At 39.6% G+C, this 27,307-nt stretch overlaps 1 protein-coding gene across 1 annotated transcript in view; it reads left to right on the top strand.

The window, feature by feature from the left end:
* Positions 1-24,637, top strand: part of BLMH (bleomycin hydrolase) — a 46,032-nt gene extending 21,395 nt beyond the window's left edge. The window contains exons 7-12 of the mRNA XM_039254232.1: positions 3,887-4,042; positions 4,928-5,086; positions 5,205-5,272; positions 6,534-6,651; positions 9,320-9,389; positions 23,662-24,637. Of these exons, the coding sequence (XP_039110163.1) occupies positions 3,887-4,042; positions 4,928-5,086; positions 5,205-5,272; positions 6,534-6,651; positions 9,320-9,389; positions 23,662-23,813 (723 nt within the window). The 3' untranslated portion in view covers positions 23,814-24,637. The remainder of the gene's footprint in view (positions 1-3,886; positions 4,043-4,927; positions 5,087-5,204; positions 5,273-6,533; positions 6,652-9,319; positions 9,390-23,661) is intronic.
* The last annotated feature ends 2,670 nt before the right edge of the window (positions 24,638-27,307 follow it).

Below are 27,307 nucleotides of genomic sequence, written 5' to 3'. Positions count from 1 at the left end.
ATAGGCTATAAGTATTTATCTTGCAGAAGGGTTCACCATAGAATCCATTTACGTAGCAAAAATGCAAATTTCCACTAATGCATTTTTGGGGAGAAAGAGGAAATAATTGAACATTTTTTACTTTAGATAGAGTCAAATGGACAGTAAGGTGCTATGTAAACTATAGTGTAAAACATATTTATATTTAAAATGTGTTTAAAAGTAAACAGAAATTTACCTAGTTGTCTTAATCTTTACTGGACTGGGCTCTAGCTTTTCCCTTTCATTGGCAATCAATCAAGTAAAGCTAAGGAATACCAAAAACTAAACTTTTTAAATGCTCTTTCAGGGTGAAAGTGGTGGGTGGGATGGGGGTGTTAAGGCAGGCAGGCAGGCACAGATTATTAGCTGTTGGTTACTGTGGAACAAAGGCAGGAGCAGATATTTCTGAAGAGAGGAGATGGTAAAGTGAGGGGAGAATGTGGTTCTGTCAGATTAAGGACAACAAATTCTCCGGAGTAGGAGGTCCAAGGAGAGGAGGGGAAGGAGAGGTGTTTCTCATAGTCTATAGCTTTGATTTGTTCCCTAAGCTTTCCTTTTGCCTGCTTTTAGGGTACCTTTGGAATCTGGCACGGGTCATCCTCTGAGATATGTCATAGTCCTTGGTTGAGACCACAAGGATGGAAAGAGCCCGTAGAATTTGTAGGACATTATTTAAAAAATAAAGTAGCTCCAGTGCTTCCAAGAATGACTCTGCAACATAGGTAGGATTGGCTACCCTAATATTCACCATATTTAGTACACCTTTTCTTAAAATTTAGACAGACAAAATTCAGAGATTTCCTTCATCCTAGTAAAGAATTTTCCAGAGTAGAAGTTTCTAGTCTATGAAATGAGAAAACAGTGTGTTTGGGGAGCCATTGTTCTTCCCTTAACTAGAGGAAAAAGAGAGAGAAATGTCCTTAATGGAACTGATAGGTGATGATTTACTTGTGTAATGAGCTTTGTGGCAGGTGTGAATCCATGGTCTACTTGTGAGAAATAGACTGGAGCTGGCATGTTTGACTTAATGACAACCAAGTTCTAGATGTTGGAGTGAAGGAAAACATTGTGTATACCTATCAGAAAGGTTCCAACTATCAGAATGTTTTTAATGAAAGCAGAAGCCCAGTTTTAACTCCTAAATTTAAAGTTCACACTAGTCGCTTGGAGAACTTTTGATTTAAGAAAGCTATTTTTCATGGTTCTTCTAGGGCTTGTTGGGATATGTCTAAGACCTAGTTCCTGTCCATACTGATTAAGGCTAGTGGGGAGGAGACCTTAGAGAAACATAAACAGCTCTATGGAATCAAATGTTACATTTTTATGCCAGAAGTGTTTAGCAAAGGGAATGCTTAGTGTGAACTAGAATAATTAGTTAGTGAAAACTTTCCAGGGGAGGGGTAACCTGCATTGAGCTGTAAAGTATAGGAGTCGGACTGGGATCTCAGGAACAGAGGAGACAACAAAATGATGAAGGTGACAGTGAGCTGAGTACGGTGCATTCAGTGGACAGTGAAGAGAGACACACACAAGTCTGACTGGAGTGTAGGGTCAATGATGGGAAATAAGGTTTGATGAAGTTATAGGGAGGGAGCCTTTGAAAGCTGGAGTTGAAAAGTTTGCTCATCATGGAAAGGCAAATTAAAACCATATTGAGATACAATTATATACCCACCAAAATGGCTAAAATTAAAAATAGAATGCCAAGTACTGGCAGGAATGCAGCAAAACTGGAATTTTCTTACTTTTTTTTCCCCCTCTCATACTGGGATGTAAATTCCTTCAACCCCTTTGAAAATTCTTTGAATAAAAATGTTTTTAGCAGCTTTGTTAGTAATAACCCCAGACTCCAAACAACTCAGATATACCATCAGTAGGAAAGTAGATAAACTAATATGTTTACACAGTGGGCTACTACACGGCAATAAAGAACAAATTGGTAATACCCACAGCACTGCAAGTGAATCTCACAGGTATTATATCAACAAAAGAATCAGACACAAGAGAGAATATACTGTATGATTCCATTTATATGAAGTTAAAGAACAGACAAAATTAATCAATGGTTATATATGTCAAAATGGGGGAGGTGTGGGTTATTGATTGCAAAGGGGCCAGGGAACTTCTGGAGCCCCAGAAATATTCTATATACTGATATAAATGGTAGTTACATTAGCATGTGTGTAAAAAGTTGAATGAGCTGTATATTTCAGATTAGTGTACTTTATATGCTTACTGAATATGTGTTAATGTCTCAGTAAAAAAAGTGAGAATAATAAATCAGATCATGGAATTCAGGTTTGTTGTGGGAGATAATAGGGAAGCATTATGGAATATTCAGTAGGGAGATGACTTGAAGAAACTAGTATTTCTAAAATTACTTATCCTCTAATGATGTGGAGAATAGAACAGTGTTCAGATCAGTTATTATACGTAGATTAGATATAGTGCTAGATGCTGTGCTATAAGAGAGACCAAATATCCATGATCTGGTCCTTATCCTTAAGTTTTTGATCTTTTAGAGGAGACAAATTATATGAAACCCAGAAAATTACAGTGTTAAATGCTTGATTCATGGTGGTATGGCAACAGCACTGAAATCAGATCTGAATTCAAATCCTAATTCTGCCATTTATTAGTTTCCTGACTCCAGCCAAGTTGTTTATTCCCTTGAATGTTGGTTTCTTTGTAAAATGGGAATAATATATACTACTTTTGTTTAGAAGACTTAGAGATGTGGTATTCAAAGATTATAGTACAGCACAGCATTCAGTAAATATTTCCTTTTCTTAAACCCTGAGCCCATAGAGCATTTTTTTTTTTTTTTAAATAACATATGATCTTAGTTCAGATCATGGTTCTGGCAGTTATTGGCTATTTGTGACCTTAAGTAGATCTTAATTTCTTTGAGTCTCAATCTCTTAGGGAAAAAAAAAAGAGAGGGGAAATTTAACCTTGAGAGAGTGTTATGAGAATTAGGAAAGCCTAGCAGATATATAGTATCTAGCACAAAATAGGGACACTTAATAAACATCCATTTCTCTGGAATATAATGGAGTATACAAATGTGTAGAACAAATAATGCAGATAATAAGTGATGAAATTGGATCAGGGTAGTAACCATGGGATGGAGAAAACAGAGGCAGATTGTGTTATATTTTTAAAAAGATATAGCAATTTTGATATAGCAGAGGAAGCCTTTTTATACTCTGACCTTATACAAGGTATTTCTCCATGCTTCTATTTTTGTCTTTTTATAAGATGAAAATAATGTAAAATATATCCTTGGATTATAATGATAACTTCAAAGGTATGACATCATTAGAAAATATGTTAGGGTCTTATGACCCCAAAATGGTACCTTCCACTAAAACTTATTCTTGTTCTAATAATACTTTTAGTAGGCATTGTCATCCAAGCTCCAACTGAAAAGTTAATGCCTTTTCTGTGAGTGGAGACCCCATCACAATCAAAGGAAAATGTAGATGCCTAAACGGAAGGAAATCCATTTATAATACACGCCATTATTTGTCACTTGAAACATAATCAGCAGAGCAGCAACCCAAGTCTTATTGGGTATCAGTGGTGAGGGTTTCTTAGCTAAAGAAGCCCAATTTGTAGGAAATATACTAAGCACTAAATATTAACATTTTGGAATTGTCGTGTTCAGAGTGTTCACGAACTCACAGGTTGACTGATCTCAAGTCCTGGACATCAACCTTCAAATTTTTGGAGTAATATTAGATTTCCTATGAAACTTCTAGCTTGAATTAGCTGCTGATTTCTCTTGTTTCCCAAGCTTGAGAAAAAATGAAGAGGTAACAGTTTTTCCTAGCCATTGCTCATTTGTCCTCCTTTCTTCTAGATATTCCGAGTGGTGGGCATTTGTTTGGGTAATCCACCAGAGACATTCACCTGGGAGTATCGAGACAAAGATAAAAATTATCAGAAGATTGGCCCCATAACACCATTGGAGTTTTACAGGGAACATGTCAAGCCACTCTTCAATATGGAAAATAAGGTTGGAGACAGGCACTGGCAGCCACTTGCTATTTACTTTCAAATACCTGTTGACTACAGGGAAAGGCATAAGATTCTTGGGTTAACATGCATGATCATCAAACTAGACACTAAAAACAAACTTTTTTCCCCCCTTCCTCTGAGATATTTCATGTACCTAATAATAAAGTTGATCATCTCAGAATCTGTCATGTTTCCCCGGTGCTCCTCTTCAGAGATTCTTCTAACTATAGGCCAGCAGTCAGTTTAACTCTCACATGCTCCCATGATTTGGGCCCAGAATCAGTCTCAGGTGCAAGACCATAAAAGGAGATTCGATGTTTCTCACTGTGGGTTCAGAGCACCTCTGTACTGTGGGCTTACTAGGGCCTCTCTCATGGAAGGGAGCTCTATCCTATTTATCCTGCTCTCTCCATATCTTCTCCACCAATCCAGCAAGATGACCAGAGCCTCTTACTTTGTTGGTATCTTGACCCTCTTAGAAGCAAATGGCATTAGTGAAATCCCAGCTTGTTTGCTGCATTGCCAGGGGTTGAGCCTGTCATGTAACTGGAGAGCAAGAGTCTTATAGTGATGTCATCTCCATCTTGCCTTACTCAGTACACACAATTCTTCAGAATTTGTTTTGGAGCTATTCTTGCCAGTAGGAAAAACAAGTAGACGGAGCTCCCAAAGAGTGTCCATAACTAGATTCTGCAAGAATCTCTCTCATATGATTTTATCATTTTTTGTTTGTTATTTAACACAAAGTATTTGTAATGTCTTTTTTCTTGTAGGCAGAGGTGAGGAGTTTGATGCCCACATATGAACTTAGAGGACAGGTGTGTGTGTCTTGTTTCACATTCCTGGTTTTAATTTCTAATCAACATGGTATTGATCTCAATAGATTTGTTTAGTGAATGACCCTCGGCCTCAGCACAAGTACAACAGAGTTTACACAGTGGACTACTTAAGCAACATGGTTGGCGGGAGAAAAACTCTATATAACAATCAGCCCATTGACTTCTTGAAGAAGATGGTTGCAGCCTCCATTAAAGATGGAGAGGTTGGTGTCATTTCTGTGTCTTCCACATTGGGGCTAAAACTTCTTTCCCTGCTTGTTTGGTATAATAGGAAAATAGGATTTATGTGACTTTGTTTTTTCCTCTTTCCTCCATTTCTAGGCTGTGTGGTTTGGCTGTGATGTTGGAAAACACTTCAGTGGCAAGCTGGGCCTCAGTGACATGAATGTGTGAGTGCAAGAAATTTAAAATAGAAAATCCTTTGTGAGTTTTTGCTATTGGAGTGCACTCTTGGTATGAAATGACTCAGCTGAGGTTCACCCAAAGATTAAGGTTGGCCTGAGGGTGGATCTCTCTTTTTGTCTCGTGGAGTTTGAGGAATCATAGCAGAAACTCCACGTACATATATGCTCTAACCTGGGATGTCAAGATCATACTTTATACAAAGCTGAAATTGTCGCATGTTCCCAAAAGCCATCCTAGTGAGAAAAGCATTTTTAAAAAATAGTTGATTACTCTCAGTCTGCTCAGTGTATTCATTGAGTGAAGAAAGATTTTTTTTTAGACTTCTTATTTGCTACTTCATCCTTCTTAACTGCTTTTCTTTGATGCCTTATGTATTTTGTCTTTATGACAACTAAGGACTAGTATCCATGTTTGCTTTAAAGCATTCCTCCTTGTTGTTTATGACAATGAAGTTTCATTTGCTAACTAAATCATACAAAATTCCTTGACAATTATAACATACACCCCTTTTTTCTTATTGTTACTTATAAGCAGTTGAGAAATTAGCTGACAGTTAACAACAGAGAAAAGAAATCTGCTAAAAGAGAGAATTCATGTTTTTTTCTAAACTTTGACAGTATTCTTCAATATTTTTGACATTGTTTATTTAAATGTCACTGTCAACAGTGAGCTAAATGAATTCAGAAACTGGGTGGTTCTCCCAGCTCAGCTCAAAAGAGACCTTTTTTTTTCTTTTTTTTTTTTTTGGTGGGGTGGGGGCCCCTGGGTGGCTCATTCGGTTGAGCATCTGACTTCTGCTCAGGTTCATGATCTCCGGGTTTGTGGGTTCAAGCCCCTCAGCAGGCTCTCTGCTGTCAGCGCTAATCCCACTTCGGGTCCTCTGTCTCCTCTCTCTGCCCCTGCCCTGTTCGCAACTCTCTCAAAAATAAACATCTAAAAAGCAAAGTTTTTAAAAAGCTTTTCTTGCCAAAATGACCATTACAAACTCATCTTGTCAGCTGTTTGATATGGGGATTTGTGTTTAATTACTTCATATTTTCCTCGGTACTCTTGTGGCACATAGAGAGTGGAATCCCATCGGGAGACTAAATTCTGCATGTGTACGGTGTTCTCTGAAGAGCTATAGCCCATGTTTATTTGGAACTGTTGAGCCCTTCAGTTTCTTCTGTGTTCCTTTTACATCCAGAAGCCGATTTTCCCCCTTGATTGTACTGTCTTTATTCTGTACTACCATTCTTTTTACAGCTATGATCATGAGTTAGTGTTTGGTGTCTCCTTGAAGAACATGAATAAAGCTGAGAGGTTGACTTTTGGTGAGTCACTTATGACCCACGCCATGACCTTCACTGCTGTCTCAGAGAAGGTATGACCCTCGGCATGCCTACTGCAGTGCTTGCACAGATGGACCCGTGTTCTCCTGTAGACTGTTACCCAAGAGAGCTTCATTCATGTGATTTCTGTTAAAAGTTAACTTCCAAGTAAGACATTGTACTCGATCACTTGGGGTTTGGCTGCCTGCTCAGAGGTAATAAAAATAGGAACTTTCCATGAGGAGCAGAATTTGGGTCAAAAAGAGTAAGGAAGGGACAGCTTTTCTGTGACTTTGGAAGTTCTTGGTGTGAAGAGAGGTCAACAAGAGAACCTGGGGGAGAAGGTTACTTCTATTTATAAGGAATAACTTATAAATAAAATCTGTTTATAAGGAATTAATTATGTTCATGTCTTGATGACTTACGTTTTCAGACTTACTTTCTTTTCATTTGTCATTCAGGTTCTTCAGTAGTAAAATGTCAGAAACAGTAATTTGTGGATTTTGTGCCCATTACTGGATTTTGCACAGCCATTCAAGAAATTATAAAGTATTTAGAATTTCCTATGAAATACTGTGAAAAGTAGTGTCTCCATTTCTAGGACACAACAGTGTTGGAAACAGTAACTGAAATTTTATCTTTCATAAATAAGTTCGCCCATTTCTAAGCTGTAAAGTGTATATTTTACTCCTGTGCTAGGGATCAAAGGAAAAAAAGACTTCAAACTACTTTAATTCTTTACCATTATAGCAGAAATGTTCTTTTTCTAGCCAAATCACTGGAAAGGAAGTCACAGAAAAACTACCTTGACATTAGAAGCAAAACGTTAGAAGGAACTTTTCATAAAATACTATAAAAAACAGAATAAACTACAAAATTAAATAAAGTATTAAAATACTTAGAATAAAATACTGAGTTGTTCACATTTATATGTTTGGACCTGCTATATTGTAAAACTTAGTGGATTTATAACTAAAGCTCCTTAAATTTTTTAATTATTTAGAGGATTATTAAAGAACAAAAATAAATGAAAAGCCTATAATTTCCAGGAGAGGTTCAGCTTTTTATCATTTTCCATCTCTGTGATATTCCTGTTTTTCAGAGCTAAAAATCATATATATTAGAAATAAAAATCATACATACCATGTCATTTTCTCTGGAACTTCCTTCCATTCTTTGGTTGGTATGATGTGTTAAGATGCTATTTTTTCCTCAGGGGAATGGAGCCACTTTATGTGCTAATAGTATAAAGCAGAATTTATATTATCATAACTGGAATTTTATATTGAGATTCTCTCTTCCCTCCAATTTGGGTTTTTGACTGCCAAAATGAGTTTGCACTGCATTTGAATAGTTATACAAAAATAAATGCTAGTAGCTACATTCTGGGGTATTCTTTCTTTTTGCTGATTTCTTGGAATCCCTAGGAGGGAGGTCCAGGTATTATTCTATATTTGTAGATGACACAGAGAACAGCTGCATGTAGGCCATGTAGGAATTCATTGGCAAAGGAAAGGAGAGGATACATTTGCAGACTCATTGTAATAAATGACCCTAGCTGATATAGATTCTAGTGGTGATATTTAAAAGGAAAGTAAAAATGTACTACAGTGAGGGGAGTAGAAAACCAAAACACACATCTGATAAGCTAGCCCCAGAATGTAGAGTTTAGTTACGTGGTTTTGAAGGTACCTGGGGCCAAGATTCAGGGGTAGTACAGAAAAGGGTGTTTGAAACTTGTTGGTTTGATTGTTGGCTATTTCAGAGACTGAAAATTACTGAGATCTAAGATAAGTGCCAAGAGTAGAGTCAAATCCCATGTAGCTGAGACTCATGCAGTTATATGCAAGTAGGAGTTGACAGATGAAATCATTAGGAGATAATGCAGGAGCCAACTCTCTTCTCATGCTACAGAGATTTAAGTTGTTTTGACATCAGCAAATGCCCCAGGTAAACCTAAAAGAGTAAAGTCTTTTCCCAAATGGAGCCTTCCTCTTTCTTTCTGTGCCACTATAGTAAAGGCTATAAAAGAAGGTTATCATGATAAGTGTCATTGTCCCTTTAAGAAGGTTATAATTGAGTTTATTTTATTAATGAAGATAGAGGAGGGAGAACAGTGGAAATGTCTGGATTTTGTTTTATGAAAACAGTCCTTTTACTTTGGCTTTGCCGTTCAATCTGTATTGTATTAAATTCAATATTTGTGTAACTGGATCAATAAAAGTGCACATTTGGAGAGTATCATTACTTGGTTCCCTTAAGTAGAAAATTAGGCAGTATGATGAAAATATATTTGTTTTCTTTTTAAAACTCTGATTAGGTCCTAGAATCATTTCTAAAATCAATATAGTAGGAAGCCTTTACAAAGAATGCTAATTGATTAAAAGCAAGGGTCCCTGTCTTCAGATAGTATTCACCACTTTTAGTAATTTAACATTTCTTATTTTCAGCCAAGGAGCATTTTATTATTTTTAGTATAGACTGCAGTGTAAAGGAGAAAATAGTATTTGTCACTTCATTGGGTTTATTGCATTTTAAACCCCACTTCTATTAGAGTGTCCCTTTAGTTACAGTAGAGAATATATGGCCTGGTAGTGTGTATCATGGCTGTGTAGAGAAGGCTGTTTCTTCTAAGTGGTTGAGGAAGAGCTAAAATTACATGACACCTCAGCAGGAGGGATCTAGTTTCAGACTATATACTGTTCTCCACTTTTTTTGCAGGATGACCAGGATGGTGCATTTGTGAAATGGAGAGTGGAGAACTCATGGGGTGAAGATCATGGCCACAAAGGTGAGTTTAATCTGGTAATACTAACTCAGGGTTGACTGGAGTCTGTGCTACTCTGCCTCCTAAGACATATGGGTTAAAAGCTGCACTAGTGTGAAGTATTTTTCAGTAATTACTTTATTAGCTAGATTATTCTATGGAATATCTGAGGATCTAGTTTGCCCCCACGATCCCTGTGACCAACATGGTGAACCCACAGTTTATCTCTGACACCAGCATGTGCTAGCATCCATTCAAACCATGCTGACCCTACTAGACCTCTTTGACCAGAACCACTTGACCAGTGACCAAATGCTGTTTGGTGTATTTTTACCTACTGTACTCTAGAAAATCAGAGCCTTCTGAGTGGGAGAATAAGATTGGCAAGAAACCTTAGGTATTTATTGGAGACTCCTTAGAAGTCCAAAGAGCAGAGGAACACACCGATTACCGTTTATAACTGTCTTATTCCGACAAATCAAAACCCAGGCAGAAATCAGAAAGATATTATAGTGATTAGGCTAAAAGCTTACAGGTAATAGGTAGTATGAGTTGAACAAAAATAATATATATATATATATAAGTAAAATGAAGAAAATAAAAATTTCTTATAATGCTATCACCCAGAGATCACCATTGACTAACAGTTTAGGGTATATTCCTGCAAATTTTTGAGACCATATATTTCAAGACAGTTTTTCATAGTAGATAAAAGTCTTCTAAGGTGTTTTTATGCTTTAATTTTTAGGGTTTCAAACCCAAAGTGGCAACCACCATAGAGTATTGTACATGTGTGTTGGTGGCATTTTGTAGCAGCTCTTTCCCACAGCCCATATTCCTTTTTTTTTTAGTGTTTTTTTTTTTTTAATTTTTTAAATGTTTTATTTATTTCTGAGAGAGAGAGCAAGAGTGTGAGCAGGGGAGGGTCAGAGAGAGAGGGAGACACAGAATCCAAAGCAGGCTCCAGGCTCTGAGCTAGCTGTCAGTGCAGAGTGGTGCGGGGCTCGAATCCACAAACTGTGAGATCATGACCTGAGCCGAAGTCGGATGCTTAACTGACTGAGCCACCCAGATGCCCCTCCCACAGCCCATTTTCTTAACATTTAGCCAGTGGATTCTGGCTAAGAAAAACACCATAACTGCAGCTTACGAGACCAGTTAGGAGACTGAGAAGAAGTAGGTAGGGGATCCAGTGAGATACCCAAACACTTCATACATCTCACCAACCAGGAGTCAGCCAGAAACATCCTTATTGGAAAAGAAAATAGAGATCTCAGCAACTCGTTGCCTGTTGCCTCCCTGTATGTTTAGATAATGATTTTCCAGCTATGTTTTTCAGAGCCATACGATTTCCAAGGGTAAAAGATGGAGAAGGAGGGGTGTGGAGGTTTGAAAGTGAGCAAATGGGACGTCAGTCATTTATATTTGCAAACTACTGTCTTAGAAGAGTCTGTTAACCTGAGTTTTAAACTTGACTTGAATGTGCTGTGATTCAGCAGCATGGGCCCATATATTACAGCCAAAACCTGGAAGCTGTCATTCCAAGTCTTTTCGTCTCCTCATGATAGGATCATTGGTAGATTTTAGCTGACCATCCACGGGATCTGCTGTGAAACTCAGTAGCTCAGTGTTTGTATGTAAACATATACCAGGGCTGTTAGTGCAGTTCATCATCAGATAGTTGCGTATTCCCCTTCTGTGATTTCTGTGATTGTGGGCACTTATTAATTAAAATAACTAGTGTGAATTAATATATCTATTTCAATGTTTGTTTATTTTTGAGAGAGAGAGAGCATGCACATTAGAGGAGAGACAGAGAGAGAGGGAGACAGAGAATCCCAAGCAGTCTCCACACCATCAGCATCACCACAGAGCCTGACAACAGGGCTTGAACCTATGAACTGTGAGATCATGACCTGAGCCAAAATCAAGAGTTAAGTGCTTAACTGACTGAGCCACCCAGGCACCCCCAAGTGCAGCATATTTTTAAGTTGGTGATTCCTTATATGATGAATTTTATTTTTAAGACAAATACACATTGAGATCAGGTGGAGAAGAGTAGAAACCTTAACAAACCTAGCAGAAAGATTAAAGGTCATTCAATTCATTTATATCTGCAGATTGGTAGTAGTTAAGAAATGGATGCAAAGGAATAGCTTGTCTTGATTTGGAGGGATTTGATATTTGTAACATTTTAAAACATTTAAAACAGATATTGCTTTAGAGGAACCTCTGTAGCTTCTGTTTCATTTTTGGTGTAATTTGGTCCCTGTAATTGCGCTTGTGACTGTAACGGTTAGTGTCTAGGAAGTGGACTAAAGTTATGGTTTGTTTAGAGGAGCCTGGACCTGTTGGCTTGCTTCCATGATATTTTTCCATTTGTCACAGTCACTCAATTTGTGGATAGTAGTGTGGTTTTTGTTGGTCTCAGCCTGTCAGTAGCCAGTGTTTTGGCTTGACCATACCTTGTGGTTTTTATTATGATTGCAAAATACCCTTCAGTGGTAACCATCAGGAAACTATGAAAAAGTGTGTTTATTGCTTACAGAACCTGGAAGTTACACAGCTCACCTGGGGCCAGACATCGAGGTTGCAGGTAGAGAGCATGCACATGCCTGGGGTTCTGCTTTAAATAGAATTGAGGATGGGAAACTAGGGTTTTGCAGGCTTACTGTTTATTGGTGAATTTAAAACATAAGAGCAGGAACTTAAAGCGTGGGAAGAGAAGAAGCAAGTGGCCTAAATGGTCAGTTATTGAAATCAACTAGGATTTCTAAAACAAAGAAGCCTCAGTTTAGGGCGGTGGCCTGGCCCTTTCTCCAGCTGTGTGGCTGGCAATGTGTTTATTTGAAATAAGCATCTTTGCAGGGGATCCCATTGCAATCAAGGCCGATGTCACGCACTTGCATTACAAAAAAGAAAAAATAACAGCTCTCAGGGTTTACATTACATGGTGGTATCCATTTAGGAGAGAATAAACACATAACGTCAGACAAATGCTCTCTCTTGTGTGGTGTGAGTTATTGCCTTTATAACTTTGGACCTAAATACCTACTCTTAAAGAGGATTCTGGGCCACTTTATTATTTTTTTTCCCATCCAACTATACCTCTTTACTTACTCAGTAAAAGTTTTATTTTTGCTAATTTACTCCGTTATGTTGAGAGAACTGAGGTCTTGATCCTGGTGATCTGCCAGTAATCCTTCTGGTGAAATCTTCAACTATCTACTTAAGATTAAACTAACTTTTTTTTGTTGTTCCTGAATAACTGAAATGCCTGAGACTATGCAGAGCAAAGCATTTCAGTGGAAAACTAAAAGATAAGAAATTGAGCTGAGTGGGGATAAGGAATAGTTCATTCAAAGCCAAAAGAAATAAATTATTTTCATGTGTTTCTTCGTAATTTTTTTTTTTTACTTAACAGGAAGGAAGGGAAGAAAACACAATCTAAGTTCGGTAGCACACTTGGCCTGACCCTAGGAGAGTATGTGTAGTATGTAGTCATGCTGGTGATACGTGTTCACACGAGGGTGAGGCCCTCCTGTCTGGCACCTGGTGGGCGCTGGCCGGCATGTGTGAGGCAGGAGCTCTGTTTGTGCTCTCTCTGGAGACATGACAACCTTAAACTGCATTCCTGGGATTTTGTTTCTGTAGATAACATTGTTAACAGTTTGTTACTATTCTCTGTGGGATGTGTGCCTGTTAAGATGGATGGGTTCTGAAAAAGCAGTGTTGATAACTCAAGCCAGATGTAAACCGAGCAGAGATACTTAGGCATGCTGCCCTTGTCTTCTGCTCGGTCCTGGCTTTGGTCTTCCCCACTCGGCATGTTTGTGGCCCTTCCTGCTCAGAGATGATGAAGTAAATCAAATAACCTGCTTCCCCAAATGAACAAAAGTACCTTCTGACTACATGAGATATAAAAAGAGAAATTAATTCTTTTCTTACTGGGCCCATTGGGTTACTTCATGTTGGTGAATTCTAGTATTCTCAGTTAGCTGGCCTGAAAATTGGATGTGTACCTAACATGTTGTATTACCAACAAGGCTTTCTTTTTTCACCTGCTTAAAATACTTGACTGTGTTTTGTATGTTTATGGATCATATCGGAAATGGAGGAGCACCTGGCTGCTCAGTTGGTAGAACATGCGACTCTTATTCTTAGGGTTGTAAGTTCAAGGCCCACATTGAGTGTAGAGTTTACTTAAAAACATTAAAATCTTTAAAAAAAATGAATATCACAACTAGATGAGAGAACAGACCTTGGGACTTGTTCTATTGCCCTCCATTTTTAGAAGTTGATAGGCTTGTTAGAGTGAAATAGTTTGTAAAACATTTAAGAATTTAAAATAGAGGAAATAACCTTTGGTGTGTCTCTCACTAGTCAGAAAATCATTTGAAAAGAGCGCACCCTTCAAGCCAAAATAACCTATAGGTCATGAAGATAGTAAGTGACAGAGCCAGAATTGTACCTAGACAGTCTGACACGGAAGCCTGTTGTCTTAACCACTAAACTCTACTTCTTCTCAGCTTCTCTGCTCTTGTAGCTGCTAGACCACTCATGGAATAACAGAACAACAGAATGACTCATAATCTTTGGTGATTGGAAACTAGTGGTTGAGGGAACATATAAAACTATAAAGGAACATCATGTAAATGGCTGATGTCGGGAAACGGGGCTCTTAGAGCACCATTTATGGCTGGAAATGTGAATAAGGAGGGAGCGGGATGGGGTACCTTGTGAAGGTGTATATTCAAATTTAGCATGCTGTAACTACCTCAAATTTCCCAGAATTATTTTGTCCATGCTGCTTTATAGTGGTTTTTTTGTTTGTTTTTATTAATTTTTTATTATGGATCATTTCAAGAATATATAAAGTAAACAGAATAGTCCTAAGGAACTTCCACGTGCCCATCACCCAGCTTCAGTAATTATCAACATTCTGTCATGCACATAACAAGGTGTTTCTGGTAGTCAGTAAATTGAATTCTTGGATGGTCTTCCTAATGAACCAGTCTTATTATGGAACTTTACTTCTCTGATGGGTTTCCTTAGTCATGAGATGGTATTTAGTTTTAAAATCTGCTGTAGCAGAGCTCTTAACATGGAGTTATCATAACATAGTTCTTATTTAGTTTCTTAATATGCTAAATAACACAGCCTTTAAGTGAGGGGAGGGAGAGTATGATTTTCATTCTAGAGTGTTCACTGAAAGAAAGTATTTCTTTTAAAAATTTTGTATCTCCTGGGGTGCCTGGGTGGCTCAGTAGGTTAAGCGTCCGACTTCGGCTCAGATCATGATCTCGCAGTTCATGGGTCTGAGCCCTGCGTCAGGCTCTGTGCTGACAGCCAGCTCAGAACCTGGAGCCTGTTTTGGATTCTGGTCTCCCTCTTCCTCTGACCCTCCCCTGCTCACACAGTTTCTCTCTCTCTCTCTCTCTCAGAAATAAATAAAACATTGAAAAAAAATTTTGTATCTCCTACTTTTCATTTTGAACCAAGATTTTTCATTTTTCAAACAACTTTTGTGCCTTTCAGATACATGAACATTTGAAATTGTTTTTAAAACCATATTCTTCATCTTTTCTTACAAGTAGCCTCTCTGTTCCTGATTTCATTTTAATGAAATTTCCAGATTTCTTCCTAAAAGAGAATCTCTTAGTGATTCCAGTGAAAGAGACTTTGGCATATCTAGATTAATCTCTAGAAAGAAATTTATGTGGCTGATTCAAATTATATCTGAACTTCTACTTCCTGAAAACCAGCCTCACCAGCCAAACTATCCCATATGATTTTGGAGACAGTACGTCCAAAGCTAGGCAAAAAAAAAAAAAAGTCCTCATTGCTATCATCTAATATTATATCGTGGAACCAGGAGAGACCGTGACTACTTGCTTGATTATAGATCCTGGACAGTAATTTAACTCCTTATGGTTTCACATTTCTCTATCAGTAACATGTATAATTTCTGTTTGCTTACAAGTTCCCTTAAATTTTCTCTTCTAGAGGAGGGCTGTTTAATCTGCCCACACGTCCAGTTTCAGACCTCTAAGAATATAGGACTAGTGAGATCATCGCGCTACATCACCAGTTTACCGGATGAGTAACTTGTCTTGCGGGCTTAGTTTTGTGAGAGAAGTAGCAGAGGTGAATAAACCTAGTGCTGAGAAAAAACCATTAGCAGGAGCATCACCTCGCATTTATTGATGGGGTGCAGGGACCCGTGCACAGACCATGGTGGAGTGAGTGCCTGACCCACCGAGGAATTTATACTTACTCATCAGGGACGCAAGAACGGGCTTTGGAGAGGGCCATGATGAGACAGAAGCAGCACTCATGGTGTGCTCCTCAGACTGTAAGATATAGGATAAGTAGACCTGGAAAGGGAAAAGAAGAGATGATTTCTCCAAGAAGGCAGATGACGGCGAAGCGGGATCTGGGGAGGGCCCCCACAACGGGGAGGCAGGAGGAAGATACTGAAGCCCAGGAGGGTGAGGGGTTAGCAGAAAGTCAAGGGACTAGAAGGCGTCAGGGAGAACTTGGTGGTAAATCGTGCTGTAGCAGAGCAGGCAGGAAATGAGTCCAGGGAAAAGGCTTCTTGGCAGGTTTTGGAAACTGTATGCAGGATGGGAAGGCTCTTCTGCCACATCAGCAGCAGGACTGATCCCTTCAAATGCCAGGGGCAGCGAGGGCACAGGAGGATGGAAGCTGGACCGATGGAGGTTGTAAATCTTGCCCCACATGTAGTGTTTAGTTATGGGGACGAATATGTAAAGATAAACACAAGAGAAAGTGCAGGATAATATAGGAGTAAACTGCAAAGTAGCTGGTGAGTGACTGAACTGTGAAGGCTCTTTAGTGAGTCTTCAAGGGTGAGTGAAGTCTGAGAAAAGGAGTTAGGGTTGCGAGTTTTTTTGGAAAGGAAGTGGGAGGCCAGCCAGAGAAAGGTTGTCTTGGCATGGGGAGCATGCTTCAGGCACGCCTGAGGAATGAGGCCAAGAAATAGTGTGAGCTTTCAAGATGGAAAAGCAAGCTTTGCCTGAAACTGGAATCATGATAATTTTGGGGTCAGAAGGAAGTCATTGAGTTTCGGTGGGAAAATAGACCCTTGGATGACACCTAAATCGTTACTTGCCCCTCCTGTCCATTGTCCGAGATCTGGCAGTATTGTGTGTGCTCTCAGGCTCGCCTGGATCATGCTCATGGGTTCAGGGAAAGGAGAAATCAGACTGGTTGGTGCGGTGCAATTTCTCTTCAGCCCAGAGATAGACAGGCTTTCTCTGGACTCAGCAGAGGACCCTTCTTCAGAAGCGTGTGCTTCTGCTGTAACTGAATTTGGTTGTGATTTGATGGTTTAAAGAAATACAACCCACAAACCAAAACACTCTTTCCTTACCATATTTTTCACTCTGTAAGTTCTCTAGCTCTTGTTTCTGGGGGGGAAAAAAAAAGTTACAGGTGATATCAAGTTATAGGAGTATCCTTTCTCTTATCAATGAATAGCCAGACTCACCATAGAGCCAAACTTTTGTGGTTACTCTGGAGGGAAAAGAAGCCTTTTCTCATATCAGTGTCCAATGTCTGTCTCATAAATGGTGCTTTCGGTGTCTTTTCTCTTCTCTTTTCTTTTTCTTAAAACATCCACCCTGTCCTGTTCTCTGTCTTCTCAATACGTGCCATTGGAACACATGGCATCTCCTTGATCTAAAGATACAAAATACCCCTTAAGCAGACCTCACAAAACCTGAGCACATGACTGCCGATGTGAAATGTGGGAGCAGGTGGAGAGCTCAGTTGCCTGAACTAGATCACGTGCTGTTATTTGGTGCCTAAGCTGTAACTACCAAGTCTGCAAGCACTCTCTAGTAGAAAGCTGAACCTCATGGAAAGGACTCTGAATTTGAAGACGTAAGCTTGAATGCGGCCTCTGCTTACTGGCTTCACGACTTTAGACAATTCATACCAACACTTCCTGCCTTGTAGCATTGTTGTAGGATTAAAAATCAAAACAAGGATAGTGGATGTCAAATTGCGTTGTAGAGTAAAGCTCCCCACAGATTTATGCGTGTTTTACTTTCAAAAGTGTACTTCTTTTAATAAATGATAAAAATCACATTGTTCCAAAATCAAATTACCTGGAAACCTAAAGAGAAGTCCTGTTCCCATCTCTGTCACTCTCCACTCCCTTCCCCTCTTGCAGGCACCATTTCTGTTTGCTTCTGGTGTGTGTTTGCAGCGTGGTTTAGTGCAGCAGAGGTGCCCCACTGTTACCCTTCTCTGCCTCTTGCCCTCACACCACTAAACAGCATTTCCTCTCAGTATGTCTCCATATCAGGACAGCTTCATTATCTTCCATTATCCTCCATTGTCTCAGTGTACCATAGTTTATTCAACCAGTTCGCTTACTAATGGAACTTGGGGTATTTCCAGTCTTCTGCTATTACAAACAGTATTGCGGTGAGTTATTGTATGCCCAGTGCTTAGAGCAGTGCCTGGCATATAGTAAGTGCTAAAAAAGTATTAGTTATTGTGCATAACTACATATTATGTTCACGCAAGTGTTGTGCGTCTCTGGGATAAAGTCCCAGAAATGGCATTAGTGAAGGCGGTAAATGCATTTGAATTTTTTCTAGATACTGCCAAATTCCGTTTCAAAGGGATTGTGTCATTTTGCACATTTGCAACATACTGTATAGAAATGTTAGTTATTATGGCTGCTTTACACAGTGGGTACCCAACAAAAGTGATTGACAGATTATCACCATTTAATTATCTGTTGAAATTGTGTATGTTCATAATTGGAGACTAGACTATGCCAAGGCCTTAAGGAGTGGTGGGTTTTCTTTCAGACTATGCTTCTAATATTTTCTTACCACTCATCCTACTTTTTTTCTCTTATTTGTCATTATAATAGCAGAAAAATGTTTATTAAGCATAGCACCAAAGTTAGAAACCATAAAGGAAAAAATTGATAAATTTGATTTCATAAAAATACAAAGTTTTAGTAGACTAGAAAGCATCATGGACTAAATTAGAAGGAAAATTACATAATAGGAAAAAATGTATGCCACCGTTATAATAGGTAAATATATAGTGTGTTATTGCTGATCACTATGAAAAAGGCAAACACACCAGGTAAAAATAAAGTGCCAAACAGGCAGTTTACAAAAGAAAACTGTAAATAGCAAGCAAACACACGTAAGAAAATTAATAATTAAGGATGTGTGCAAAGATTTTGTTGCGAAACTATTTATAGCAATGTTGTTTCTAAGCACGAAAGCACTGTCCAGGTTCAGTAGTAGGGACTGGTTATACTTTGGTTTGCTCATACAATTTCAGCACTTAAAAATTATGATGTAGATAGATGAATTTTTTTTAAATCAGCATGGAAAGAGATGCATTGGAAAACAGCTTGTGTGGTACTTTGTAATAGAAGAGCACGTATGATATCTCATTTTATTAAATGTATAGAGTCTCTCAAAAGCTATATGTAAAATGTGGACAGGGCTTATCCCAAGGTGGAGGGATTGTAGGCTGTTTTTAAATTTATTTCTCTTCTTCTTCTCATCCACTTCTTCCTCTTCCTCCTCATCTTGTTTCTTTTCATCTTCCTCCTCCCATGTTTCCAAAATCTGTTATAATAAGCGTTATTTGGGTAATCTTTAGTATTCAGAGTCAAAAACCAATACAAGAGTTCAGAAATTTTGATGGGAAGATCACCTACCCTGTTGTATAAATTTATCATTTTGTTGTTTTTTGTAAGATTTTTTTCACCTGTATCTGGATTTGTAACATGGTTGTAATCATATAGGATTTATCATTTTTATTTTTTAATTTTTATTATTTTTTAAATTCTTTTAATGTTTGTTTATTTTTTGAGAGAGAGACAGAGCATGAGCAGGGGAGGGACAGAGAGAGGGAGTCACAGAATCTGAAGCAGGCTCTAGGCTCTGAGCTGTCAGCACAGAGCCCAACACGGGGCTCGAACTCAAACCATGAGATCATGACCTGAGCCAAAGTTGGAAGCTTAACCGACTGAGCCACCCAGGTGCTCCTAGGATGTATCATTTTTAATATACTTTACTTTTATCACTGAAATATTTCACATGTTGCTACATAGCCTTTGCAACCTCATTTTAAATGACTGGCTATTTCCCATGTAGCTTTTTCTCACTAGTTATTAGGAAGTTGGAAATAGACCAATGCCAGTGAGGTTTCCTTTCTTGGAGGCTTTCTTCAACCTGGCATTATCACCATCAGGTGAAAGATGGGCCGTGACTTATTGAGGCCTTGACAGTCAGCCTCCTTAGGTCCGTGCTGCCAGACACATCCACTGGAGCAGAACAGAAACTTGATTTTGTCACACCTTTTTCAAAAAATAGGCCTAAACCCCCGCCCCCATGCTAACCACAAATCGTTTGTTAGTGAGGTGAAGTACCTCACAGACCAAAGACAGCAAAAGATAGAAAATCTACCTAATTGATAAATGATGATGTATATATCCCCTTAATCAAGTCTGAGAGGTTAAATGTTAGAGCTCTGGTAGAATTTCAGAAAACTGTTTTCTCAGGTAAAGATCTTTCCCTTAAACTAACCTATTCACAACTATTCTGATTTTGAGTGAAACTGGCCTAATCCGTCTAGAGCTGTATTGACTAACACCGTTTTTCTCTTCCCAGACCAACACTACCCTTTATCTTAACAAATACAGAAACATTGCCAGTTTTTTGGAGGGACTGTTCAGTTTCTTTCTTTCTCAGTGCATATAAACAACCACTTTAAATTTTTTTTTTTTTTTGAGACAGAGAGAGACAGAGCATGAGTGGGGGAGGGGCAGAGAGAGAGGGAGACACAGAATCTGAAACAGGCTCCAGGCTCTGAGCTGTCAGCACAGAACCGGATACGGGGCTCGAACCCACAAACCATGTCATCATGACCTGAGGCAAAGTTGGATGCTTAACCAACTGAGCCACCCAGGTGCCCCAAACAAGCACTTTAAAGCTTAAGCAAACTTTAGTTTCACCTTAGTTCCTAAAGCTGACTTTCTTTATCCATTTATCTGTTTCCCTAAATATAACCTCAGATCCTTGTTGCAGATACCCCCTTCTCCCCCCCCACCCCATTCCATTCTCCCTGGGGAATGCCTCTTCTCCTTGCCGAAGTGCTTCAGGGCTAGGCTGCAACTTTCTTCAAGTCAAAATGGCCACTTTAAACCTGCCTGAATGGGTACTTTGCTGCTCCCATACACAGCACTCACTTGGGCTTCAGACATACTGATCCTAATCTCAGACTCCCAAGACACACAGTACACAACAGTTACAGCAGCCCCAAGTTCATTATCTACTCAGGGTGCAATTACTTGGCGGCCACCTAGACTGTGAGGTTTTTGTAGGCCCCCAGAGAACTCATATCCTGAAGAGAGACTAATCAAGGCAGGTCCTCTTGGTAGCGACACTGGAAGTGTGGATTGCAATTGATAGGAGTTTTAATTTGTGAGGACTTAATCTGATCTGCTTTTGGAACAAGATAGTGTAGATGTACTTATTGTCCATTTTCTCTGGGCATTCTTTGAAGACTCATTTGATTGTGTGATGATAGTATTGTCGTAAGGACACAGAACTTTATTACACGACTCTGCCCCTGTCCTTCACCTGCCTCACTGTCTAGAGCTACGCTAGGGATTGATTTAGCTTGCATTATGTGGGGGCAGGAGGGTGACTGAGGTCTCAAATGGTGTGGTGTTCAGTAGTCTGGTCTCCTTGCCCACGGATAATTCCTTTTGGGGAAAGCAGATAATGAATTTCTCAGGAAGCAGTTACTTAGTATGTGTGGCAAGTACTGGTTGGTCCTTCAGCTGACCAAATGGATAGTTGATATCTGTTGATAGAACTATCTATCCATTGACAGAACTTACGGGCAATGGTGCAGGTGACAGTAAGGCCAGGTCCTTGAGTGGCTGACACAAGCAAAGCAGGGACTTTGGAGAATATAATCAAGACAGAAACGACACAGGCTACGGCGTTTGCCTGTGTTCCCCTTGCCTGTCTCCTCTGCTGAGAAGCGAAGCGCTGGATCAGGAGGCTGGCTTCCGCGGACAAAGATGCCTTCCTGGACGTGACTTGGAAGGAGCCCTTGGGCACTTCTCCAGGGCGTTTTCTTATGAGAACAGATACCCTGTGCCACATCAGAGTGAGCTGTCTTTGGCTTCTATCAGAGTTGAAGAGGAGAATTGGGCACGGATGACCTCACCAAAACAGCTGTGGTTTTATGTCAGATAAGGTCCTCTGTCACAGCACGTAGCTTACCCTCGTGCTGCATTTTAATTACTTAAATCAGAGTGGCTGTCAGAGTGTACTCCAAAGACCTCTGAGGGTCCCTGGGCCCCTTTGAGGGGGTTTGCAGGGTCTTCCCTTCTGCAGCAGCCTATGTGTAAGGCCAGATTTTACTTCCTCTGCTTCAGCCAGATCAACAGATTGCAGACAGAAGCAGATACAAGAATTCATCTGTCTTCCATGAAGCCAGACATTAAATTGTAAAACAAAACCACTTTTCTAACTGAAGTTTACTTTGTCTTAAAGAATATAGTGATTTTTTCCTAAAAATATGTTATTTATATTCATGTTTTTTAATTCGTATGAATTAGAATTTTTAACTTTCGGTTTTGATTTCAAATACGGTAAATATTGGCAGGTATTACCCATATAAACAACTTTTTGGGGTTCTCAGTAATTTTAAGGGAATACATACACTTTGGGTCCAGGGCTGAGAAGTTTGAAAACTGCTGCACCAGAGGACTGCCTTGACAGAAATGCCTACCTACATCTTCCCCCTTTTTCTTGCTCCTTTGTAGTGAGAAAGGATACAACACAGAAACAGATTTGCACAGACACTTTGAGAGAAAAGTGGCTCAAGTGCCTGGTATAGAACAGGTGCTGTGGTGAGGTGGGCAGTGATGATGACGATGATTGCTAGTCCCTGTGAGACCTTGCGTGGGAGGTGCGGGGCCCCTGTGTAGATTCGCAGGTTTCTGTTCTCTGCTCTCTCCTTGGCCAATTCTTGTTTTATTTATTTATTAATTTATTTATTTTAATTTTTTTTAATGTTTTATTTCTGAGAGAGAGAGACAGCATAAGCAGGGGAGGGTCAGAGAGAGGGAGACACAGAATCCGAAGTAGGCTCCAGGCTCTGAGCTAGCTGTCAGCACAGAGCCTGATGCGAGGCTCAAACCCATGAACCGTGAGATCATGACCTGAGCCGAAGTCGGACGCTTACCCAACTGAGCCACTCAGGCGCCCCAACCGATTCTTGTTTTAAATACACACACTGCAGTCTCTTACTATAATTTTGCTCTTTATATTATCAGTGACTCAAGTGAAGCAGTTTTCCTGCCGTTTCAGTTTGTTGGAAGTATGTTCCTGAAGGGGAATTTGTTTTGTCCTAGGGGAGCCCGAGATATGTGCTAATCTTCCCAACGGGAAAAGGCAGGCTTCGAGTATGGCTGGATAGCTGACGGCGCCACGTTTGTGTCAGCTGAGCTCCCAGCCTGGGTGCCGGTTCAGCTGTGGCTGTACAGTCTGCCCACTGGAGGTCCAGAAACCCCCAGGCCTTCCTCAGGGAGAGACGTCAGGATGCTGGCTCAGTCTCCCCATTCTGCCTGATCCTCACGTCAGGTTTCCCACGAGGAAAGCAAAAGACTGTTATCATTTGACTACGCAGTATCATCTGCAAACAAGTGGCTCCTGGGAATGACGACATGGCCCCCTTGGGTCTCCCCTAGCAGCTTAGCTGGTTGTAGGAATACAATAGTGAGAAAGGTAGGAGAACAGCCAGTGATGGTGAGAAGCTAGGTAGGTAAGACTGGAACCTGTGTGCTTGCCCTTCTGGCCCCCGATGGAGATAATCCCTGTGGCATGGCTGTACGAACATGAAGCGTTTCCGCCTATCTTCTAGGGTCATGCACTCCTCTTCAGCCTCGACGGCCTGGGCAGGGGAACAGCACGGGATCTGGTAACAGTCTTAGGTGTAAGGCCCAGGTCTGAAACTCACCTGTGTGACCGGAGCATGTCACTTAGTTACTCTGAGCCCCAGTTTTCTAACTGATAAAACTATAGCCTTGCCTGGCCTGTCTGCTTCACAGAACAGTTAGTAAGACTTAGATTTAGTGAGGTTATAGAGAGGAAAGCTGAAAACTTGTGCAAATATTAGTTTTGTAACAAGCTTCTTTATAGCGCCAGTGGAGTTTCTTCTCTTTTCCCCTTGCCCTCTGGATTCATGAGGCCTTTGTTCTTTGCTCCAGGTTACCTGTGCATGACAGATGAATGGTTCTCTGAATATGTCTATGAAGTGGTCGTGGACAAGAAGCATGTCCCTGAAGAGGTGCTAGCTGTGTTAGAGCAAGAACCCATTGTCCTGCCAGCCTGGGACCCCATGGGGGCTTTGGCCGAGTGATGCTGCCTCCAGCTCTTTCCTCCTCCCATGGGACCTGGAGTAGCTGCAAAGGACAGACCCAGGGACTGAAGCCAAAGTTACACGGGTTCCCACAGGACACAGTCAGACTCTTGGATTTCTCTTCCAGGAACCTCTTGGAGAAGTGTGCTTTATGATGAAACAAAATATTCTTAAAGGGAACGATCAGGCCACACTTTGTATTCTCCTCATCTCCAACAGCTCAGGATCTCTTAGCATTTTAATCAGATGTAATTGTTTGTCTTAAGTCTGTCAAAAAGGTTTGGTTTAGTGTCTCTTTTAATAAGACAGGAGAGGATGAGCAATTGTAGAATATGGAGAGAAAATGGACCTGATGTTCCTTGTTTCTAGAGTAGAGTTAGGGGAGGGTTATCCTGAGATTTGAGCTTTCAAACTGCATGCTGCCTGACAGTATCACTGTCCCTTCCAGATGGCAGTCACTGAATTCCGTTGTTTTTTTTTTTTTTTCTTTTTTTTTCCCCCAGGTAATTTTATATGTCTCTAATAGCCCAGGGATAGGAGGTTGATCAGCTCTGACATGATTCCTTCCTATTGTCTGGAACTGTGGGGGAGCACAGCTCTATTTGAGTCAGGGTTAAGTAGAGGCTTAGAGAAGAAGAGGAGTGTGAAAACAACCAAAACCATATCATGATCTGAATCATAATCATTAAGGGGAGCTCGGGCCAAATGGCTTACCTTCTGCCTCTGGAATTGGGAGTTGGGTGGGCAGGAAAAAGTGATACCATTCTTTCTGACAACTAGATGGTGCTGAGAAGCTTTTGAATAAAACACTTTGCTAAATGAGAGTAAGTGGCTTATTTGACCTAAGAGTTTCTTTATTTAGCAACAAAGGAAAGCAACTAAGTGACTCTTGTTCTTCAAAGTGGAAAACAGCAAGATAGTTCAGGGCTTCCCGGCTTCAGCTTCTCTGGGATAGATGATCCTTCCCAGCCTATGCTGATCCTCACTGGCTTCTGCAGGGGGTTCCCAAGCACCATATCCAAGAGAGCTTGTGTCTCTGCCACTGAACCGTTTCTTTTCATCCAGATCCAGGGTCTCTTACAAGAGAGGAAATAAAGTTCTGCTGGGCCCAGCCTTGGAATTGGCTGGAGACTATATATTTCACTGAGACCTCCCTTTCACTAAAGCAAAGAAGTGTAGCATCCTAATCAACATTCCCATCAGCGCCACGCCCCCTACCTTTCTGACTTTCCAAGAATCTTCTCAGTCCTAGCAGGGGATATTACCTGTCACAGCACTTTCCGAGATAACACTAGATAAAGGCTCAGGCTTTAATCACAGTGTTTATAATAATCTAGTATTCCTGTTCTAAGCAAGATGAATAAATCCACTTCTAGGCACATCATGGCAAAACCCTAGAACAGATCTTAAAAGCATCCAGGAACACCGATTACCTCCCTCCAAAGAAAAGACCATTAGACTAACAACTAACTTCTCATCAGCAACTATGTAAACAAGAAGAGAGTGAAATATACCTTCAAGGTGCTCACAGAAACTAACTATGAACCTCAAATTCTATACTCAATGAAACTGTCTTTCAAGGATGAAATAAAATATATTTTCAGTCAAAAGTTTGCCCAAGCAGAAGGGAAGTGTTCCAGTATGAAAGATCTGAAATGCGATAAATACATGCATCATATAAACAAAAGTACCTGTGGGGTAAGTCTAATAGGGTTCGAAGAAAGATAAAACTAAAATGTGTGAAAGCAGATCATTGTAATTAGTGAGTAATGTTTATGGACTAAACATATTCTTTGTATCATTCAGGAAGAAGGTAAGTATATTGATTAACCTTAGACTTTGATATGTTAATAATAAATCTGAGATTTCTAGATTATCTAGATTTAGATATCTATTTTTAGTTATATAAAACATAGAAATATATTTAGATGTATAAAAATTTTATATAAATTTATATATCTTCTATACCTATCTAAATTTCTAGATTCACTACTAAAAAATAGTACAGTATTTTTTACAGGATATAGTTTCCAAGCAAGAATATAACCAATCATAAAAAGATGGTGAGAGAAAAAAAATCCAGGACAAATAGAGTGTCCAAAATAAGAGAGATAAATCTAAATGTGTCAATAATTATAATATGTATAAATGTGTTAAATGTTCCGGAAAAAATGGCAAATTGTCAAACTGGAGTTTTAAAAGAAATTCAGTCATAAACTGATTATAAGAGACATCAGCAACCTGTGATATAAAAAAGGATAGGAAAGATAGGCAGATAGTAACCAGAGTTAAATCTGGTGTGGCAATACTAATAATTAGCAAAATTAGGCCTACTGTGAGTAGCCAGACTGATTCCAGGAAATGTTATTCACAGCCTCCCTGGAGTTGTACAACATAGTGGCCCTGGAAATACACTTTAAAACAAAGCATTACTAGAGATAGAATCACTACATAATTATGTTTCCTTGATTCTCTAGAAAAATATAAATATTTTAAATTATAAATTAGTATGTCCTAATAGCATAACCTCAAATGTATGAAGCAAAAAGCTGATACCTATATGGAAATATAATCCAGTATCATAATGGAAGATTTTAATTGTTAGATCAAGTAACCAAAAACTCAAACGAATATATAAAAGATTTAAGCATTTAGTAAGTTTGGTGTAATGGACATCTATATAGAACACTGCATCTAATAACTGCCTATTCTTTTTGAGCACACATGGAACTTTTCCAAAAGTTAACCCTATACTGGAAAGTAGAGTCAACCTCAACAAATCTCCAAGTAGTTAAGTTAGAAACTATAGAGATAACTAGAAGGTTTTTGTATGTTTAGAAATTAGCTCCTAGATCCAAGAAGAAATCATAAAGGAAATTTAACCTGAACAGTGCTAAATACTGCATATCAAAATGACATACAGCTAAAACAGTACTTAAATTTTATAGTATTAAAATTTTATTAGAAAGGAAAAAAGACTGAAAATTGAGCTAAGCATCTATGTCAAGACATAAGAACCACAAAACTAAAAGAGGAAGGAAAGAAAATGTATGTGCAGAAATTGGGGCACCTGGGTGGCTCAGTTAACTGACCATCCAACTTCGGCTCAGGCCATGATCTCATGGTTTGTGGGTTCGAGCCCCCTTAGGGCTTACTGCTGTCAGCACGGAGCCCTCTTCAGATCCTCTGTTCCCCTTGCTCTGTCCCTCCCTGACTTGTGCTCTCTCTAAAAATAAACATTTAAAAAATCTGCAGAAATTAGAGATAGGATCAACAAAGCCATAAGTTAGGTCTTTTTAAAAAGGAAATTAACAGATCTTGGCAAGACTAATTAAAACACATACGCATAGGGGCGCCTGGGTGGCTTAGTTGGTTAAGCGTCCGACTTTCGCTTAGGTTATGATCTCGCGGTTGTGGGTTCAAGCCCCGCGTCTGGCTCTGTGCTGGCTTCCAGCTCAGAGCCTGGAGCCTGTTTCAGTCTGTGATTCCCTCTC

Source organism: Hyaena hyaena, unplaced genomic scaffold (genome assembly GCF_003009895.1).
Source record: "Hyaena hyaena isolate Hyena2069 unplaced genomic scaffold, ASM300989v1 scaffold_10, whole genome shotgun sequence".
In the NCBI taxonomy this organism is placed as follows: domain Eukaryota; kingdom Metazoa; phylum Chordata; class Mammalia; order Carnivora; family Hyaenidae; genus Hyaena; species Hyaena hyaena.
Note: the sequence above shows the minus strand (reverse complement) of the source record. Positions and strands in the feature narration are given on the sequence as shown.